Below are 21,936 nucleotides of genomic sequence, written 5' to 3'. Positions count from 1 at the left end.
TAGAACACAGCTCAGCTGCAAGGAAAAAGTCATATGTGTGCCATACAAGGTGCCTCAAATATTCAGCCTTTGGGGCAGTAGTAATGCCAACACAATTTGGGAGTTAGCCAAAGTATTTCCTAAAGCAGCACAGCTGTGTGCTCCTGGCATCTCTACCATCAGAGATCAATAAACCTTGCTCTTAGAACAGTCAATTCTAGATAAAAAGAAGCAGTAAACCAATCACAGCTTGATCTCTGATCTCAAGAAGAGGAAAAGCTTCTGATGGAACAGTTGATGCAGCAGTGATGGAGAGCTCAGGCTGCAAGGCAGTGCACCTGAAAATGCTGTGCAGGCAGCACTGGTGTGCAGCCAGGGCCTCAAATGCCTTTCCCCTGGGAGGGGAGGCACCTCCATGCTCATTATCTGTGTGCTGATGTGAGCTTGCTGGAGTCTCCACAGCAGGATCCTCTTTTGAAAGCATCATGACTTATTAGGGTTCACAGTTTGTCCCCAGTACTTTTAGACAAATGTGTAATGAGAAACAACTGGGGGAATTACCAGCTCCCACAACTGCAGAATTGTGATTTATTTTCAGTCACAGAGATATGCCGGGGTAGTTCACGCACCTGGAAACCTGCCACAATGGGCACAGCGTCTTCAGGAAGAAGAGGCTGGAAACAGTGAGGAGTGGTTGTGTGCTGTGCAGAAGAGTGCCCAGAACTTGGCCGTGGGAGAGGTGTGAGCCATCTGAGTGCCTGTGGACAAAGAGAAGGTGGCAAAGTGCTATGTGTAGTGTTGTGCCAGGCAGTCACTACAAACTTCTTGGGAAAGGAGAGGAAGTCAATAGAGCCATGCCACACAATCACAGGCCTTAGGGCTAACTCTCACATTGTGCTTTTAACTAAAGGGCTGCATGATCAGGCACAGTCTGGGTGGTTTCTTGAGTGTGCTCCAGACACCTTCATGACACAGGGGATTGATAAGTGTCCTGGTTTAGAAAGACAGATGTCTGTTAAGAAAGGCAGGAGCCTTTTTGAAACAGAGAATGCAAACCCCCTCCCTCCAAATTATTATAATTTTGAAATTAAGGGGCTCTTGGGCAAAGATATGGGAAATAGGAATAACAGTTTTTTATTAGGAAAATTTAAAAAGAAAAATATGGTATTACAAAGAGCAAATCCCATAAAAGAAACACTGACAGAGTCAGAATACAACCTTACACCCTGTCAGTCAGGTTGTTGGTTGCAATCCGATTAAATGGTGGTTGCAGTCCTCCTGGAGTACAGGAGGCTCAGTTGAAGCTGTGGTCCTGTAGAAGGGTGCAGTTTTCCTCCGAAGGTCCAGTGATAATGTAGAAAGGTCTGGTTTTCTTCTGGAATCCAGTGGAAGAAGTCTTCTTTGGTGTTCCAAATCTCAGTTTTTATCTAGGTACGAAATACTTGGCTCCTCTCCCTGGCTGGAGCACCTCTCAATGGGATGATGTAATTTTGTCCGTCATACAGTGGGCCTTAAAGGCCCATTAGCAGACAAAATCTTCCTAGAGGAAAGATGGGTTGTGAAAAGATAAAAATGACTGCTCCCCCCTGGTTTTGGATGACCCATTAGCAGATAATATCTCCCACGGACATAAGGATCACTGCCCCACCTGGTCTCAACAGATGGTGATAGAAAACATACTTTTGGTCACAATCCTGCATTGCAACCCAAGACACGGGGTTTCCGGTTTCCGTCTTGTGGAAGTACCTCATGACGTGAGTCCTCTGCTTCCAGACATGAATGGTTTCTTGAAGCTCCATTTTCCCCTGCACACACACAGAAGAATTTTGGATTAGTTGGCAGTTAGAGCCCAAGTCTAACTACACAGTACTGTGAAAGTTATTTGAATGCACTTGAAAACACCTGTGAAAATAATTGCTGCATCGACAGTTCTGTACTAATACAGCCTGCCTGCATCACCTACACTGTGACACAAACCTACTGTTCCTGCCTTGGGACTTAAGTTGATTTCTCTGCAGCACAGCTTCCCAGCCCTGTGAAACAAGGCAAGAGACTCTGTCTCATTCTTAAAACCTGCTTTGTCTGCTGACCAGCACCTCCCATAAAACTCTACACAACATTCCTAGCTTTTGAGCACCTCTTCTGAATTTGGGTGAACAGCAACACTTTAGCTGTAAAATTAACTGCTGCCAAGTGCTTTGCACCAATATCACTGCCGGTGAGACATGCAACTTCTTCACAATTCCATTCTTTTTTACCGGTTTTATAGGATGGTAGCACAGAGCAAAATGAGACTTCCTGGAATTGTCACCTACCACTGATATGTGGAAAAGCTTAGACTTTACTGACACAGGATCTGTGCCTACGCGCAAAGATGTCTCAATGCGATTTACTGGCTGCTTCCCGCTAGCCAAGTGTATGATTTACAGGCTCCTTAAATTTGATACATACCATTTATTTGTGGGCTCGCAGGTCGTTGTCTGTCCTCAGTAGAGCAAGTTGAGTCACGGAGTCCCTCCAGGGGAATCCTGGGACACGCCTTAGGGAGTTTGCTTTTCACTCCGCTCTTCCAGCTGGACAGAGAACTCCTCGCTGGCTCACCAATTGATAAGCAGAAAAGACTTTATAACTCATAAGAAATGAGAGTTATAAAGTAGGTATGCATTTATTTGGCGTTGAGGTGCACGGGGATAATTTTTCTTAAAGCATGCACACTGAAACTTCAAACTACTGCTTTATTTATTCTCTTAAAGCCTAGGATTACACAATACTCTTACTACATATTCATGTCCTAGATTTGTCTAGTCTTGCTTACAGGTGCACTAAGAGAAACACAACACATACTGTGGTCATCCATGTTGCTCTGCACTTGTTCCATCGGCACTGTGCAACTCAACCCGAAAAATCACTATGTTGTCTCGTTCATGCGATGCCCGCCGGCTTCACCAATGTCATTAAGGTCATTCCGAACTTGAGCTCGCACAGCAGGCCCCATGTCCCTCACCCACCCATGTTGGGCACCTGTCCTGGGATGACTTTGTCATGTTGAATTATATCCCCATTCCTCTGTTGAGCCCATGTTGGTTTTTCCTTTCTCTCCAGTCCTCTGGCTAGCTCCGGACCTTGGGAGATGAGGATAAAGGTGAATGACAAGGAGGCTCTTTCTGCCGGGACACAGTCCCACAGTATTTTGCTGAACAAGTTCCAGGGGAAAAAGAGGAAGAACAGAAGATGGCGGGGCATTTTAAACTCAGGGGAGGGAAAGGGAGGAACAGAACCATAAACAGTGGGATGCAGCCGGTGGGGAGGGGCGAAGGGAGGACTGAACCAACACCATAACTTGGTGGAGTACAGAACAAACCATTCAGTGCAATATACAAAACAAACTTCTTAGTGAAATACAACAAGCCCGGAAACAAGTTTTGTACCTTTAAGGCTGGATTTGAGAGTGAAGGGAGTGGAGGGGGGAGGGAGAAATGATGGAATGTTTGAGGTGGTTGTTTTCAAAACATAGAGATAGGAATTTTATCACTTCATCTGGACTGTGCTGCCATGGTGGACAGTGGGAGAGAGGTCTTCTTTGCTTTTAGTTAGTTTTTTTACTAACTGAAGCAGAGAATTTGCCTGGAAAGTTTTTTTTTCTTCTTCTTCCTGGAATTATTTGAACGTGCTCTGGACTGGGGTCCCAGGGGAAGCACCAGGACCTTGCATCTGTAAGCCACGGGAGTCTGGTCTGGGAAGTGGGAGGGACTGATAACAGACTGAGCCGAGCTACCACCCTGTCTTGGGTTACAGTGCATGATGTGATCAAAAGTATCTATTCTATCACCATCTGTTGAGACCAGGTGGGGCAGTGATCCTTGTCTCCGTGGGAGATATTCTCCTAATGGGCCATCCATTGAAACCAGGTGGGGCATTGTTCTTTACCTTTTCACAACCCATCCTTCCTTCAGTGAGTTATATTCTGCTAATGGTCCATTGAGTCCCACTGTTTTAACTGATAAAATTACTTCGTCCCATTGGGAGATGCTCCAGCCAGGGCGAAGAGCCAAGCCTTTCCTACCAAGATAAAAACTGAGATTTTGGGACACTAGGGGAGCCCTTTTTCCACTGGATTTCAGAGGAAAATCGGACTTCTCCACATCATCACTGGACCTCTGAAGTGAAACTGCACCCTGATCTACAGGAGCACTGCTCCAACTGAACCACATCTGTCACTGCAAGAGGATGCAGACACCATTTAATGGGACTGCTACCAACACCCTGCCTGACAGGGTGTCACGTTGTTGTCACGGTTTGGAGTTTGTTTCTTTGTAGCACTGTATTTCTATTTTATTTCCCTAGTAAAGAGCTGTTATTCCTAATTCCCATATCTTTGAGTGAGAGCCCCTTGATTTCAAAATTATAATAATTTGGAGGCAGGGGGTTTACACTCTCCATTTCAAAGGGAGGTTCCTGCCTTTCTTAGCAGACACCTGTCCACCAAACTAGGACACACCCACAGGAGATAGATGTCCAGAATTTGTCATCCCTTCAGAGCAGCAAGAGGTTTTGTTGTTCAGTATTGTTTTTTATTTTTGTGCTGGGCAGTGCTTTGCCTGTTGAATAAACAGGTTTTTTACACTTCTCTCTGAGGAAATTTCTTCATGAACTGGTTGGGGCAGGGGCTGCTTGGGTTTGCTTCCTGAGTGGGGAGCCCTTTGGAGGTTTTCTCCCACATTTCGCTAAACCTGGACAGCACCTCGCAGTACCAGGCCCGGTACAGCTCCCTGACGCGCCGCTTCGCCTTGCTTCACGGCCCCCCTTGCCCGCCACCGCCATCTTGCTGCCGCCACCTTCCCCTCCGCCCGCGGGAAGGCGCAGGGCACCACAACTTCCCCTATTGGCCGGCTGAGCTGCCACTCCAGCCTTGCGGGCCGGCCGCCTCCCACTCGATTGGTCAAATGGAACGCCAATCACCAGTGCTGCAAGGGATGGAGCAGCGGGTGGACGGATCCCGCGTGCCGAGGGGGCCCCGCGTGCCGAGGGGGCCCCGCGTGCCGAGGGGGCCCCGCGTGCCGAGGGGGCCCCCGCGTGCCGAGGGGGCCCCGCCCGCCGAGGGGGCCCCGCCCGCCGAGGGGGCCCCGCCCGCCGAGGGGGCCCCGCCCGCCGAGGGGGCCCCGCCCGCCGAGGCCGAAGGGTCCACACCGCCCCTCGGAGCGCGCTCCCCCATCAGAGTAAGGCTGCGGCTGTGATTTGGAACGATCAATGTGTTCCCTTTGCCTCCGGAATGCTGCAATCGGCTGCTGTTCAGTCATGCAGCTGGACTTTCTTTCACACACTCTTGCATGCTAGAACGACAGTCCCTACTCTAGCTATATGCAAATTTTTATCCAAATACATGAGTGTCGGGACCTCTCTATAATTAAGCTCACTTTAAACACATTTGGGTATGTGCTGGCCGCTATAAATCCGAACACATTCCGTTCAGTGTCATGGAACAGACCAGAAAAGCAACACTGAAATGATTTTGAAAGACGCAGGTGTGGCGCTGGGTGTGAGGAGAGAAATCTCAGGTGAGTGAGTATCTGAGGCAGGAGCATGGCAGGACTGAGGCGAACACAAAGAGGAGGAGCGAGAAAGATTTCCCATCATTTTTATTCTTTCAAGTTATTTTGTAGATGAAAAGCATAAATGTGCAATTCCTGATGAAGTCCAAATCTTAATTATGTTAATAAGTATTTGCATAATTAAATAGCTTTCATAGCTTCCAAAATTACTATTATACAAACTTGCTACTGCACATGTGCTCCGATTTCAGATATTTTATGGTTTTTTAGTGGTGGTTATACATAGGAGATCCTTTTTTATGATTGTCTCTCTAGATGGGCTAAGGGAGTTACTGCTAATTGAAATATCAATTTATCTTTACATATTGCAAATCCAATTGTCAGGAATATTGCAGGAAGAAAGTGAAAGGTAACTCTGAAATCTATGGCCATACAGTGTCCGACAGTACAACTCCATCCCTTTGTGAATTCCAAACCTGCCCAAGAGCTGACTTTATGCAATGAAAAAAAAAAAAAAAAAAAAAAAATTAAATAATTCGAGTTTTAATTAGAGGAGAGAGTAAATCTAAACACCAGGATTTCTCTTTAAATGTATTTCTTGAATTTTCTGTATTTCACAAATTATTTTCTTCTGTGGGTAAAATACCACCATATGGATTGTTTATGTACACCTTGGTATTTACTCCTACTAGAGGCATAGTGTGACATCATAAGGATTGTTGGGATTCAAATTTACTTTCTTTGAAGCTATAAAAGAAAACAATGCAGCATTTGTTCATCATACAGAGGTATGTAATAAACAGGAAGGAATGAAGGGAATATGTATGTCTTGGATGGAAAGATTTTCCAGAAGCAATTGTCTGAAACTACACTTTAATGTCACCTTGTTGTTGAAGCTGAAGGTCTCTTGTCTGATTCAAGAACATCAACTAGAATGAAGCTAAACAAGACATTGGTCTAGATCCTTACTTTACTCAGGTGTGGCCTTCTGCACAGGCTTGAGATTAACTTGGCATGATCCTGCCTAGTCCTGCAATGTTTCTGACAGAGTTTGGGTGGGTGGTGGTCTGTGAGTGAGAGTGGTGTGCACTTATCTTGGGAGAGCTCGCAACAGGAATGGGTGTGGAGAGTTGGTGAGTGCAAAGTGACCGTCCTCCCGTGGCCTGGGCTGGTCCTCGGGGAGCACAAAAGTGAATTTCTGCAGGAGAGTGGTAAAGAAGAGAAAGAGCTCCATCCTGGCCAGCTGTTCTCCTAGACAGGCACGGCGACCTGCAAGAGAGGGAATAGGAAGTGTTTCTCAAAGAGGGCAATAATTGATGCTAGAATTGCTGCAGGGGGAGCGGATCACCCTCCTGCTGTGCTTCTGACTTGCAGGTGGATCCTCCCCTCAGATTTACCTGCTGAGAAGGGCAGGAAGGCCTCTGGTTTCACAAACTGCCCCTTTGCATCCAGGAAGTGTTCAGGGTGAAACTCGTTTGGTTTCTTCCAGACTGTCTCATCCTTCAGCACGGAAGACAAGTTGGTGATGATTGTTGTCCCCTGCACTCCCCCACAAGAGGAAACAACTTAAGTGAGAACAGCGGCATTATCTTGGCACAACAGAACAGAGCTGGTCCCTCTTAGTCCCTGTCTCCCATTTAACAGCACCCATTTCCACTTCTGCATCTTATTTGAAGCAGAGGTAAAGCAGGGCCCTTTTCCAATGGCATATGGTGCCTGCCCTACACTCTGAAGCATCTGAACTTTCACAATTTGTATCCCTACAAACCCTGTTGCATGCAAATGCCAATTGCACGGTTACACACTGGAAACAGCCTCTGCATCTCAGATCCTCCTCGACCTGTTTTATAGCTGCAGAGAAAAAGCTGACTGACAGACTTCAAAGCCCAGCCGTCACAGGGACCATGGAAAATCACAAAGCTTTCCTGTTTCACATGTCAAGATTCTAAACCAGAGGAGATACCACGTTGCTACAAAAAATTACAAAAATATCCCCAGTTTGAATTCTGCCACTGCTGCCAGGGCAGCTGCTTGTCCCACCGGAACTGGTCTGAATGCCAATGGTATTTGAGTATTTTCAGAGTTTAGAATTTAACCACTACCATCTCAGGAAAGCCAGTAAGCTGTGTTGAGTGCCTCCAGACAGCCTGTTAGGCTTCTTCTGACAGGCAATGAATATCATGGCTCAATGAGAGGAAAGGAAACCTTTGCACTGAGCTGCCAGTGCAGTTGTGTTCCCATACAACAAGTGTAAGCCTAGAACACAGATATGCACTACAACACAGATATTCCTTTGCCTGAATGTAGCATTTCAAAATGTCATATTTTAGTGCTCAACAGTGACTGTAATTGGGCTGGACGTGCGACGCTGCAGGGTTGGATGATGTCATCCCCACCCCACACCTGGCATCTGCACAAGGAGAGGCTGCTGTATTGCTTATCTGGTCATGGTCACCTTGGGAATAAAGAAGCCTTGCAACTCAGTGTCCCGGTACGTCATGTGAGGTAGCCCAATAGGAACAATATCCCCGCAGCGTTGCACTTCATGGATCACAGCATTAGTGTACGGCATGCTTGCTTGGTCCTTCATGGTGGGGGGTCTCTCTCTGCCAATCACTTTATCAATCTCTGCCTGGACCTTACCTGAAAGCAGAAGAGATAAACAGTTAGAGGACCATTCGATAAGCAGAAGCAGGTGGTACATGCTGAAGGAAGATTGGCTGCATGAGATTGTAGGGCACTGTGTGAGAACAGGAGAGGAGTTAAGAGACATAAACATAAACCAGACACGAAGGCATCTTTCAGTTGTCCAGTGACTCTGTATAACTCTTCTTTGTTCATAGTATCTTTTTATTAAAGGCTTTGCCACTTGACATGCTACCTTACCCATCCTCTATGCAGCTAGAAGTGTACCTGGGCAAGCACTATGAGAGAATTTAAATCAATCAGCCTCTATTCCAAATACTGGAACAGGGTACACTGACTGCTGCAAGTCCCCAGGTAAAGCCCTCATAGTGAAGGCGAGAGTGAACTTGCCTTTCAAACTCCAGTCTTCTTATCATGACTACCCCCTGCCAGAAGAGCTGTTTGGGAGGTGTTTCTCCTGTGTTTCTGCTAGACCAACAATCACCAGAGCTGTTCCTCATTTTGAAATCCTTGTGGAGAAATGAGTCTTGAAGGGAAGAGGCTACACTTCTGTAAGATTGTGACTTACTCTGTATTTCTGGGTGGAGAAGCATGTACAGCAATGCCCACCGGAGAGTGGTGGATGTGGTCTCAGAACCAGCTGTAAACAAGTCCAGGGCCACCAGACGAAGGTTTTTGTAGTTGAAACCATTCTCTTCAGCTTCCTTACCCTGTGGAGAGCAAAAAAATGGGTTGTTGATGCTGCATGGTTTCCTTGGCGAGAAGAGCAATATACTGAGAAGTGCTGAGAAGCACTAGATCCATTTTTTAGCGTGTGTTCCTGTTTTACATTGGAAGAGTAGAGTACATCACAAGCAACAGTCTGAGCATGACTCGTACTTTGTAACCTTGTCACCTCCTGTATTTCAAGGTCCTCAACTTTCCAATATACCTCCAATATACTCAGAAAAGAATACTATTCCTGCCTTCAGGACAGAAGTACACATCTTGTGCTCTCTGCTCAAACTCGCCGTTGCCACTCAGTGTAACATCTTCCCTCAGAGGAGGTGGAACACAGTTATTCAGGTTTGATCAGATGATAAAAGCCACAGAGTAGAGAGGAGGCTGCACTGATGTGGCAAAGGAAAAATTAGCATGTTTTGAAGGGGGTTATCTCTAGCTATGCATTACAGATTCTCACTGCTCCTGCCCTGGTGTTTCCTATAATTGAAAAAAAAAAAGGGTCAGGGTTATCTGGTTTCAGAAAACTGGTCTCTCATCCAAATGCTAATTGAGTTGAAATTTGTTAGCATATGAGATATGACAAGCTCTCTGCGTGAGTTCATCTGCTTGTCTTTTCTAACCCTCTTTACACTTTCCTGATTTAGGCCTTCCTTTGATTTCTAGCGAAACAGTTCTTAGCAAGCAATTCAAAAATATATATCCCAAAGGAGACACTAGTTTCAAATCATAACTTGACTTAAAGGCAGACTATGGATGGGGCAATGACACCAAAAAGTCAATCTGTTGCTTCAGTTTTGTGACTGGTTTTGAGACATCAGCCATTGTGGCACTGACTATACAGAATCTTGCATGCTGAATTGTTCCCCAGTGCAAACTTAGGATAACTAGTTGTGGATGATACAATTCCCCCAAAGCCATCTCCCCCTGGCCCCTGGAATTTACTATAATAGATAAGGTCTCCTACATACCAAGGCTGAGCTAAATTCCTTAAAAATTTGGTCACTCTCCTATCACTTTGGAAGATAATTGGCTAGAAATTAGTTTGTCTAATTGGTCAGTTCACCTTTAGAACTCTTGACTTAGACTGGATGCTGTCCTTTGTATAACTTTTTTATTGGCTGTAATTTCAATCCTCCTTGAACCTATAAATATCACTGTTTCCCCTTTGTCACTGGGGATCCTGCTCGACCACCCTTCGCATGAAATAAAAATTCTTGTGGAACGTGTCGTTTAAGAACCACTGGTCTTTCTCTGCTATCTAATGTGAGCTGCTGAGAGTTCGCTGATCAATACCGGCACTCTCAGGTCCTGGTTAAACACCCACCAGAGACATAGAAAATAGTTCACAATTTGTGAATTCCCAATCATTACCTTTTTAAAGCCTTCAAATTTTTGAAGGCTGGAAACATGGAAGTTCCCAGATTCTGAAGGAAATGTGAAGGCAAGAAAATGGAAACAAGAACATCAGCAGATAATAAGGTGTGTTTAGACAATGAAAGAGGTTACAGCATGAAGAATACCCTTCTTCTCAAGATACAATGTGGAAAGAAAAAGTAGTAAATGAGTTGCTGAGAGGTTTTGTGCAGCTCTATGAGGACGGTCAGCTTCACAAGCTTGAACAGGCAAAGAAACTACTCCTGACCCCAGAGGGTCTGCTAGTGTCACTCTACCTTCTCCATTTCCTTTAAAAACACATCTGTGAGATCTCGGGGGTCAGCAGGGTCCCAGGTCTTCATATGCTTCTCTAGGATCACATCTATGAAGTCCATTAACTCACTTTGTGCTCGAAAGGCTCTCTTTGGCACTCCAGGGACGCGCAACAGAAAGGGCACCACGTTAAGAAACTTGGGTTGTGAGAACCAGAGAGAGGGAGAGAGAAAGAGAGAGAAGATATTACATGATGCAAAAAAAGAAAAATGATGAAAACACAAATCGCTCAAGCAATAGAGGGCAGCTTCTTACAGCTTGTGGTTTACCTGAGGCAGGAATCCACCTTCTTCATTCAAGGAATTTTGAAATAACTCTGACAGCTTCTTGAACGTCTCATCACCGTAGTCAAAACGGTCTCCAAAGACAATGCTGCAGATCATGTTGCAGACAGCATTATTTAAAAGAATTTGTACATCAAAAGATTTACCTGAAAATGGAAATGAAGACCAAGCCATGAAGCTGAGCAACACCAAACTGCTGGACCTCATCTGTCAGCAATGAGAATACACAAATGCCACCTTGATGACACCAGGAGGTTTTAACTCTCAAAACATTCAAAGCATCACACTAAGAAGAGAAGATCATCTCATTCTTACTAATATTTGGTTGATCTATGTTTAAAGAAGAAAGCTCCCAAGAAAAATTGAGTTGCAGGTTTGCTCTGTGACTTGGCAGGTAACACTTTGTTCTGTGTCTGGATGACAGGCTGTGAATTCCCATCTGCTCCACAAAACTTCATAAAGTTAGAGTTACTGAGCTCTGGGAATAATTCTATTTTGCCTCTCTATGTCTAATTTCCTATTTGTTTCCTGTTTCATATGGATTAGTGTTGGAGCAACCCCACTGCGTGAAGCAGAAGTGGCTCCAAGGAGTGCACATAGACCAGAAACGCTGCATTTGCATGGGAAGAGAGCACTGCATGCAAACAGGAGTGGCTGTAGTATTACTTCTCTCTGCATCACTGCACTGCCTTTGTTCTTGATTCCCCCATCCTTGTGGATGTCACAAACCTTCTTCAGACTTGATGGCAGAACAAAGATATCCAGCTTCTTCTACCACTCGCTCCTCCAGGGATTTCTTTCCCATCCCAAAGTTCCTCAGTGTAGTGAGTGTGAATCTCCTTAGCTCCTTCCAGACGTGCCCATATCTTGCTACAATAAGCCCTGGAATTGTGGGTGAGCAAGAAACGTCAGATATCTGACTTGTACATGAAGCAAATTTTGCTAGAGAACAGCAGTTGTGAGTCTGGGGGTACAGGTCTGTGTGGATAGATGGAACAGTCTGACCTTGTGCAGCTTGTTCAGACAGCAATTCTGAAATGGGTCACTGCACCTTCTAACGCCTGTTCATGGCTGGCAAAGGTGCAGGGAGGATTCAGTGGGAGCAAAAAGGGCTGCTAAGGATAAAGGAATCGCCCCTCCAAAACATTCAGCATTGTTCCCATAGCTTGTGTGAACAAGGTAGCAGCTTGTGCCACCACACAAGAGCCGAGGATGTGATGTGGGCAGGATGCAGAAAAATACTCTGTCTTGAATGAAAGTCACCATATGTTTTGCAACAACTTACATGTAACATTTTGCATAAGACTTTTGTCTTACGTAAGCACATTAAGTAGTAATTTGTGGGTGTTGGGAGCTGGCAGAAATGGTGCACCACTGACAGTGTCCTCACACAGCTGAAGAAGTGTGTGCTTGCTGGAGTCATCCAGCAGCTGCTAAGGGGAGCCCCCATTTAATCAAATCCAAGTTTGTCACCACCAAAGGGTGCCAGACATACAAGGAGGTTGACCAGGGAATGTGCAAAGGTGCACCATACTGAGAACATCTTGCCTCTACCCAATCCTTCTCATGCTAGTGCCATCAAGAAATTCCCATTTTCATGGGACTTGCCTTCAGAATTCTTCCCATAGCCCAAATGTTCATATATTGGAAATGACGGCCGGTCAGCAAAGTCCTCCGATTTGTGGACCAGGGCTTCCTTCACTGTTTTATACCCATTCAGCACTACCAGGTTGGTCCAGCAGTTTTGGAGACTGAAGATGTTCCCAAACTTCTTCTGAAGCTGACAAGATAAAAAAGCATGTCCCTGAAAATGAGCTGAGTGTAACATCAGAAATATCACCATATCCTTCCTTAGGGCCTTTACTGTTTAGTGAACTTTGAAGTACTTTTATTCAGCAATCTTCAGCTGATCTTTGACCTTTACCTTTGCAGTGCAACAGCTCCAAAGAGTGCCAAGCAGCAGCTGTAGTAGGGATCAAAGCCCTGTAGGTGAAAAATTTCAGAATACACCTATCCTGGCCAAACTGTTGTCATGAATGTTGTGCAAGTACTTTTAATTTTGGGATTAAGGACTGTATGCTCAATAAGGAATTATTTCCTAATGTTTCTATTTATTTTGATCTGAAAGATTAAGCAAGTGTTGAGTTAGTCTACTTCTGCTGAAGGAAATATTGATAATAAGGTGATATGTAATTTTTATTCAAAGATGCATTTGTACCTAAAGATGTACCCATAGCCCAGGTTTTCAGAGACATGGTTGGGAAAGGCAATTCCACACTGGAGTTTCAGGTCAACATTCTCCCTAAAAGGAGTGTACACATCTAATATGACTGGTAGCTAGCACACAGCCTTATATGAGCTGTGATCTGCAAGCCTCATAAAGCTGAATGCACAGGTAATCCTGTCAGCCATACACTCACCATGGGAGCTGGCCCTGGAGCAAAGTCTACTCCAGGTAGACAAGGCCTCTAATGGGACACAGACTCCTGGGAAGGCAGGTCAAAGCTCCCCTGCTAGTCAAGAACACTGAGCAAAGCTCAGAAGCACATTGTTTAAAGATAGTGCTACAGCAGAAAGACCCCACAGTTCTCTTTTACTTTTTTTCTGTATTTTTGGTTGGTTTTGTTCTTTAAAAGCTAAGTTTCTTGATTTCTGCACTCTAGCATTGCAAGGAGTTTAAGTACCTAATACTGTATTTGCAGTAGGGTTGAAAAGGGAATTAGCACTTCACTGGCACTAGAAGTATGTCATTAAAAATGATAACTGGTCAAGAGAGTGGTTAGCATGATATGATATGATATTAAAATGGTAAGCTTTTGGACAATGTGCAAGCAAATAACACAAATGCTATATTTAGTTTTCTTCTTGGCAGGTTTTGGACAGGCAGCTGAACAGTGATGTCCTAGAAAAGAGGCCTTTAGAGTTTGCAAACTGAAGCACAAAACACCTGTGGTTTATCTGCTGCAAGATGTGAAAGCCATGCTTTCCCTTTGAGAAGAGCTAAGCCCTGACTTTGAATAAGAATGCTACAGAGATTTTGAGCACTGCTGCTGGGACAAATCCCACAAGCTGATCTCTTTAACTGAAACTGTCACATGTCCACAGGCATGCTTCAGTAACTCGCAAGGAAGCGTACCATCCCTGCAGCCACACTCGCAGCCCACGGATATTTGTTTGTCTTCCCATGTTTGTACACTCCCGTGCTCTTTGCCTCCAAGCCTGCCCACATGTTAGGCTGGCAGCCAGCTCTACAGCAGCACCCATCACTGGGGGCACAGCAATGGTCTCCCACCGAGCTCTACAGAGATGGGGACACAGAGGTTGGGAAGTGTTGGTGTGTGATTATATCTCTTTATCTGTGCAGGCCAGGTCAGACTGACCAGTGACTTGCATCATCCTGGACTCTGGAGAGAGCATTGCCCTTCAGCATTGCGCAAGGGTAGTGAGACTGAAGTTGGCCAAAAATAAACTAACATAATTTGAAGTATTAGAAAGCAGGTATTCTTGATTGTAGCACTGGACTCCTCTAATCAAAAGAGTGTCATGAAACTTTACAACGGTGTATTTACTGCATCATGATCATCCATATTCATTGCAACATGCTTCCCAGCTACTACATAAATATCACTTTTCCTAGGACTTACCTGAACGCATCTGCCTCCTACTGGAAGTCTTTTTTATGGTCCTAGAGGGTCATCTAAACGTGTTTCTGGGGGTCATACTCACTGAGTGCTTCAATATTACAGGTGACCTTTCCTTGAACTTTTTCTTTGGTCATGTGCTGTTGTTTCTTGTTACGTAACTTGCCAGAACACCCACTATACTCCTCATTGTTTGTTTATCCACTGTTTCCAGTTCGTTTATCAACCTGTGTGCATAGTGCTATGTTCTTTTATCTTTTTTTTTTTTTTTTTGCTAGTCAGTCTTAAAGCTCTCTAGCAACTTCAGGGAAAATGAGCATTCCTATTCCCTGTATTATGTATCTGTAGCTGATGCCAGGTGAGACCCACCCCTCCTGGGCCCACGGTGGATCGTACGGGCAGTGTTTTGTTCAGAGGCTGCCACTCACCTGGCTGAAGGAGTGATGGGGGTTGTGGAAGTCAATGGAGAGCATGGTCCCGACAAACGGCAGCGAGGCTGGGCCCGGTGGGTAATGGCTCCACTTCTTTCTGCGCTTCATGAAGTCAAGCAGCAAAGTAAACACTGTAAGAAAAATTCCCAGTACAGAGATATTGCTCCAGACTGATGACAGCTGGGACCCCAGCCACAGGAGCAAGGCCATTCTGTAGCCTGTCTACTCCTTGACCTTCCTCTTTTGAGCCAAGACTGTCACTGCCTGCTTTTGCCTTTTCTCTTCTCCTCTCTCTCACTTTCTTGCCCTGACAGCCGTCCCTTTCTCCTTGCTTCCGCCTCTTCCCCACACTGCCTTTTTCTGCTGCTCCTCTCTCCCGGCACTTGCTGGCTTTTGAACATGTTCAGCCTTAGGGGAGTGGCGACAAGGGTCATCCCTCCTCCTCCTCCTCTTCCTGCAAAGCCGGAGCTCAGAAGCCGCTGTTGCTGCTGAAAGTGGTGGCTGGTGCTAACAATGTCCTCACTGGTGCGGGGCTGGGTGGGCCCTGGCTGTTTGGTGCCTTCTCTCACAGACAAAGAGAAGTTCACAAGCAACCGGTCTTGCTGCATGGGGCAATTTGGAAAAAGTTTGTTTAAATGTGTGTCACCTTCTTGTTAGTACAGGCAAGTCAAGGAAGAAGCAGCTCCTAAACACAGATCATACAGGTTTCTACTTGCAGGCTAGGGATAGGTTCTGTTTGAACTTGAGAAAGTCCAGGTTAGGTCAAACATTTCCTTACAGAAAGTACTTACTGCAGAAATTAGCTTAAAACAGTTAACTGAGATTTTAAAAATTATTTACATTTCTAGGATTAAAAGTTTTTATCAAACTCCGAATGTCAGTCAGCACAATGACCTCGGCTTTTGTAGAACACAGCTCAGCTGCAAGGAAAAAGTCATATGTGTGCCATACAAGGTGCCTCAAATATTCAGCTTTTGGGGCAGTAGTAATGCCAACACAATTTGGGAGTTAGCCAAAGTATTTCCTAAAGCAGCACAGCTGTGTGCTCCTGGCATCTCTACCATCAGAGATCAATAAACCTTGCTCTTAGAACAGTCAATTCTAGATAAAAGGAAGCAGTAAACCAATTACAGCTTGATCTCTGATCTCAAGAAGAGGAAAAGCTTCTGATGGAACAGTTGATGCAGCAGTGATGGAGAGCTCAGGCTGCAAGGCAGTGCACCTGAAAATGCTGTGCAGGCAGCACTGGTGTGCAGCCAGGGCCTCAAATGCCTTTCCCCTGGGAGGGGAGGCACCTCCATGCTCATTATCTGTGTGCTGATGTGAGCTTGCTGGAGTCTCCACAGCAGGATCCTGTTTTGAAAGCATCATGACTTATTAGGGTTCAGAGTTTGTCCCCAGTACTTTTAGACAAACGTGTAATGAGAAACAACTGGGGGATTTACCAGCTCCCACAACTGCAGAATTGTGATTTATTTTCAGTCACAGAGATATGCCGGGGTAGTTCACGCACCTGGAAACCTGCCACAGTGGGCACAGTGTCTTCAGGAAGAAGAGGCTGGAAGCAGTGAGGAGTGGTTGTGTGCTGTGCAGAGGAGTGCCCAGAACTTGGCCGTGGGAGAGGTGTGAGCCATCTGAGTGCCTGTGGACAAAGAGAAGGTGGCAAAGTGCTATGTGTAGTGTTGTGCCAGGCAGTCACTACAAACTTCTTGGGAAAGGAGAGGAAGTCAATAGAGCCATGCCACACAATCACAGGCCTTAGGGCTAACTCTCACATTGTGCTTTTAACTAAAGGGCTGCATGATCAGGCACAGTCTGGGTGGTTTCTTGAGTGTGCTCCAGACAGCTTCATGACACAGGGGATTGATAAGGTAACTGGAGGACTGTACTAGGTTTGCTATTCACAAAATAGCAAGAATTGGTTCAGTGTATGATGGTCAAGGATACATTTGCCTGCAGCAACCACGAAGCTGTGAAATACTAAATACTAAATCTGAAATACTAAATCCTGCAAGAAATCAGTAGTAGAAACAGCATTACTGCCCTCATCTGTAGGAGAGCAGATTTCATTTCATCCAAGAATCTCATTGCCAGGATCCCAAAGGTGCTGCCCTGAAGTGTGAAGTGGCCGAGGAGAACTTGTTGTTCTTTGAGGACAACTTCCTCAAAGCATGAGATTGGTGTGTCTCATTTATTTTCTGGACACTGTAAAACCTTTAACACCATTTTCTATACTTTTGGCTAAATCAATGACATAGAGACTGGCAGGGTAGCTGACAACTGAGTGTGTGATTGTTCAGATTGTGGGGCTGAAATAAGTGGGATCAACAGTACAGAGTCCAGCTGCTGGATGATCATCAGTGACGTCCCTTAGATGTCTATACTGGGGTTGATAAAGTTTAGGTTATTAACAACATGACTAATGGGACAGAGAACATTCTTGGCAAGTCCAGCCTGGGAGAGCTACCAGTGCTGAACTCTGTTTGCAGTGTAGCCTGGGTGTTTGTTGGTTTTTGAATATCCACCATATTTCAAATGGCTCTAGTGTGAAGTCTCAGGAGACAGAGCTACAACAGTTCCTTACTCAATGGACTGGCTTGAGCAGGAGATGGCTGGATGATAAAAGGTGATCAATGGCTTCTTCCCACGTTGGTTTTCATTGCCCATGCACTCAGATGGCAGTGGAAAGATGGAAATGTGGTCCCAAGAATGTCGGTGGAAATTTCCTCATCACCTCACCAGTAAAAGGATGTTACCTGGCCTGTTGCCCTTTATTTTGAGCTTGACCTTTCTGAACTTCAGCTAAAAAATATCCATCTAGGTGCTTTCAGTTTTACTTACTTTGGCTAGAGCCAGAGGCTGTTGGACTCCCATCATTCACCTGTGGGCTCTAACAAGGATGGTTGATCAGAATTCAGGAATTGGGTTTAATTTTAATGAACATCACCCTGGAAGACCATGGGAATAGGAACTCTCCAGCTACTCTGCTTCCTGTGGCTCAGCCTTGACATAAAGTGACAAAGCTGCAACCTGAGAAATGCATCAACTTAAGAGAAAAACACCCTACACTGACACTGACTTCCCAATTGACATCTTTCCGAAAGGTCACTTGGTAAATGATCCTTTCCTGCAAACTTGACAGCTCTTTCACTTTTGGCTAGTAGCGTGGATGGCCAGTACTGCAAAGGAGTGGAACAAGTGCTGCAGCTTCATAATTTCAAAAGAACAGTTTTCAAAGCCAGCAAAGAAACAATAGACAACAAATCTCTTTTTGATGGAGAGAAAGAGAAAAGGGTAATTATTCTTCTGAAGAATGAAAGATGTTCATTTGCATTTCTTTTCACTAAAGTAATATTTTGAGCAATTTTCAAGTCAGGGAAAAAGCTCTCCAAATCCATACATATTAATTTTCACTAACTGCTACCCTGCTGTGCTGGGTGCGTGTCTTTGACTGTGCACAGTCAATGCAGAGATGAACTAAGTGGAATTACATAAGTTGCATGCAGACATCACCATTATTTGAGTGAAAACATTGAAATACAAACAGAAAGGCAGCTTTAAGGGAAAAACTTATTAATATTGCAAAACAAAGCATCCTGAAGCAAGATAATGCAGGAGTTACCTTTTTTTTTTTGCTATTTGAGTTGAGCTTTTTTGTCCATATTGTCCATAAGATCATATTTAATTATAAGTACATGCTTTATTTCCTGTTTGAAGGATCCTCCCTTTATTCAGTGCACAGAATAGATTGATGATCACTTACTAATCTGGTTTTAATTACATCATTTGTCTCCAAAGTCTATTTTGCCCCTACTGTTCACAGTAAAGGTGGTTTAGATAGGCTTTTCCACAGTGGTCATCAGTGCCTGCAAGGGTGAGAAGCAGGCAGTCATTTGTCCCCAGTGCATCCCTCTGAGATGCCACCAATGGAGGCAAATTACCTTCTAAGTGTTAGTACCCAAGAGAAAAAAGTCTAGAAGGTCACACACCTGTCCACAGCACTTGCCCAGCTCCCAGCTGAGGCTGCAAGCAGCTTCTGCAGATCTTCCTGCAGGATCACAACTTTGGTACCCCGGAGGTCACAGATTAGTGCCTGTTTATGAAAAAAAGCTGTTTCAGTAATTACCCACCATTACATACTCCTCTCTCCCCAAAGGTGGGGGGAAACTCTTCCAATGACCAAAGGAACACTTTCTTCCCTCCCTCTTTGCTTCAAGCCTGGAGCCAACCAGGTCACATAGCACGAATATTTCCATGAGCTTTCAGATTTTTTTTGTCCAAATCCCAGCAGGCTGACGGCTTTTCCCTTATCACCTCGGATGTAGATGGACACAAACCTCAGCAGTTTTTCATTCTGGAGGAGCAAAGCCTCTGGTTAGTGTGAAGCCTGCTGCTCTCATTCCCTGGATACCCATCTCTCAGGCTACAGCAGAGCTGGGGCTGCAGAAGACCCCAGAAACCTTTCCTCTTTGGCAGCCTCTTCTAAGCCCAGAAAACATGGTCTTCCACCTAGTCCCAGACTTTTTTTTGTTCCTTCCTCCACCTCCTTTCTTCAGCACACAATCTCTCTTTTGCCTGTTTTGCCTCCACTCAGATGGCTTCCCCCTAAATAATTTTGGTGCTGGAAGGGGCAAGGGGTGCATGGCAGAGACCAGCTTCACACTTGTCACTCGCCCTTAGCAGCCCATGGCAGCCGGCAATAACCACCACCTGCTCCACTCAGACGTCTCGGGGGAATTTGAGATGAAAAACTGAGAGCTCTATCAAGTGCACGCAAACTGGGTTTTCAAGTGACTGTAATGTAGCCAAGTTTGAGCACAGTTTTAGAGAGCTGGTGCAATGTGTCTTCCTAACAGAAAGCTGCCTCCTGCCAAATTTTGCATGTAATGCTTCAAAGCATTAAACTGAGAAAGGAAAATATCACCAGAAATTTTTCTAACGGGTCAGGAGAAGGTCAGATAAACAATGGATTTCTAAGAATTATGTCAGCCATTAAAAGGGATGAAAAAAATTTTGGCTGAATGTTCTCAAACAAATTTAGCCTGAAGCACAACCCCAACTCAGGAAATTTTAGTCTCAGCTGGTTCATTGTGACTTTCTTGGCCTTCAGATGGGGATTTTAAACATTGGAAGTACTTCTACAGCCTTAAGATGGACTGTGCTAACAGCTTGTTCATAGTAAAGCAGTCAGCACAGCTGAAATAGCCAAGTCTTTCATAGTTACTGTTACTATGACTTACTGCCAGCCTTCCCCCATTGCAAAGAAATCTGTTATTCAGGCTTTTCTTCCTTAAATTCCCCATGGCTTCCTACCCTTTTCCCTATATCAATCACACCAGTTCACTTATGACCAAAGTGAGCTGTAGTTGAACTTCACTTCTTTCACCCATCCCTTCCCATGCCATTACCCCTCGTGCCATCCCATCTCCATACATGTCCTGTGCCCTGAAAGAGCAATGATTCTGAACTTGGTACCAAAAGCAATGCATGTCTTGGCCTCCATCTTTCACCTCAGAGAGACAGCTCTGTGCTGCAAGATGTCAAAGAGATGGGCTCCAGTGATGCTGTGAGCAGTTTGGCAGAGCGAGCTGTGCAGTTGCTGCATGGATGAATATAGCAGCCACTGGGATGAAGTCACCCCTAGAAAAGCCTTGGACAGTAAGGGCTGAAAGATCAAAAGAGCAGAATGGCTTTATTTTGACTTGACATTTCACAGAGCTTGGGATGATCCAGGACTGAGCTCACACGTACATGTAACACTGCCCAGCAAAGGTTTCACCAGTTCAGCAAGCCCAGGGTGGTTATGCGCCCTTAACCAGAGCATCCTTATCATGTTAACTGGGGTTAAGCAGAGATCAAAGCAAGCTGGCTTGGTTTTAATTGCCACATTCAGGTTCTCTCACAGGTTAAACACTGTTACTTAAATCTGAGTTAGCCAAAAAGAGCTCAGCATGTGCAATTTCTAAGCGCAGAGCAGGGAGGTAATGAATCAAGGTGCTGTTTGCACAGGTTGTGGTTCCAGCACTGGTCCAAAATGCCTCCTGAAGATTCCACTAAACCTCTGTGATGTGCCTGAGCGCTGGGAAGATGCCTGCTCGTTCGGAAAATGACTGGCAGCAGTTGCCTTGACTCACACTCTCTTGTGAAACTGTCAGAAAAATATGGCTTACGCCCCCAATACCATAGGCTGTTGATTTTTCTCAGCTGCTGGTTTTGGTTTCCTGCTTTTTAAACTTCTCAGGAGCTGTGAGTATATTGCTTTTCTTTTCATTTTTGGTTTAATACTGATACATTGGGGTTTTTCTTTGCTGTAATGAGAGCATCCTGGGAAATTTTGGACACAGCTACTGGCTAAAACCCTGATACTAATTTTTTTTCCATAAGAGATGCATTTAAGTCCATCCAGGAAAACTCATCCTACTTTCCTAAAGTGTGAGATCAACAGACACCTTTGGAAATAATGGTGTAATTCCATGTTTTGGAAGCCAGCCAGACAAAAGCCTCTTGGTTTAGTTTGTGCCATTGATTTGCCCTGTGACACTGAGATATGACACTGCTCAGTTAAAAATAATTTCATTTGCTTATATTTTTTCTAAATTTCTTGAGTTGAAGATGCCCTGGTCGTGATTTGTGCATATTTCAATTGTGTCATTTAGTACCAGAATACAGTAAAATTTTCACAGCTTTCCTGTCTACGAATTTGTATATGAAGCCTACACTTTCATGTATGTAATGGAAAATGCAGACAGCAATATAAAACTTGTTTTGCAAACCGTCTGGTTGCTGTCGGAACACACTTTCCCTGAGACCTGCATCGATAAAGAATGCATTCTAAGATTCTAACTTTTTTCTGTTTTCTATGGATTTAATTAGCCTGGCAGAAATAATTTCCTATTCTATGAATGTGATCCCGTATGACTTTTCTACTTAAGGGTTCTGAAGTTGCCAGGAGAACAACATTGACCTGCCAGGACAC

The 21,936-nt window shown here is 44.8% G+C and overlaps 1 protein-coding gene across 1 annotated transcript; it reads right to left on the bottom strand.

The window, feature by feature from the left end:
• Positions 1–5,597: 5,597 nt before the first annotated feature.
• LOC116995888 (cytochrome P450 2D14-like) lies at positions 5,598–15,188 on the bottom strand. Its single transcript, XM_033058976.1, has 9 exons — positions 14,958–15,188; positions 12,497–12,668; positions 11,618–11,770; positions 10,874–11,034; positions 10,568–10,741; positions 8,743–8,884; positions 7,984–8,171; positions 6,926–7,067; positions 5,598–6,797 (listed from the first exon to the last, which is right to left on the bottom strand). The coding sequence occupies exons 1-9, from the start codon at positions 15,168–15,170 to the stop codon at positions 6,619–6,621; spliced, it is 1,524 nt and encodes a 507-aa protein (XP_032914867.1). The 5' UTR covers positions 15,171–15,188; the 3' UTR covers positions 5,598–6,618.
• Between the last annotated feature and the right edge of the window lie 6,748 nt (positions 15,189–21,936).

Source organism: Catharus ustulatus, chromosome 4 (genome assembly GCF_009819885.2).
Source record: "Catharus ustulatus isolate bCatUst1 chromosome 4, bCatUst1.pri.v2, whole genome shotgun sequence".
Lineage (NCBI taxonomy): Eukaryota > Metazoa > Chordata > Aves > Passeriformes > Turdidae > Catharus > Catharus ustulatus.
The sequence above is the reverse complement of the archived record's forward strand: the minus strand, read 5'-3'. Positions and strand labels throughout refer to the sequence as shown.

Coding starts and splice junctions, on each gene's coding strand:
- LOC116995888 (XM_033058976.1), bottom strand. CDS start 15,170: ATGGCCTTGCTCCTGTGGCTGGGGTCCCAGCTGTCATCAGTCTGGAGC. Junction 11,771..12,496: donor CTATGGGAAGAATTCTGAAG/GCAAGTCCCATG, acceptor CCACAATTCCAG/GGCTTATTGTAGCAAGATAT. Junction 8,172..8,742: donor TCTCCACCCAGAAATACAGA/GTAAGTCACAAT, acceptor TTCTGCTTTCAG/GTAAGGTCCAGGCAGAGATT.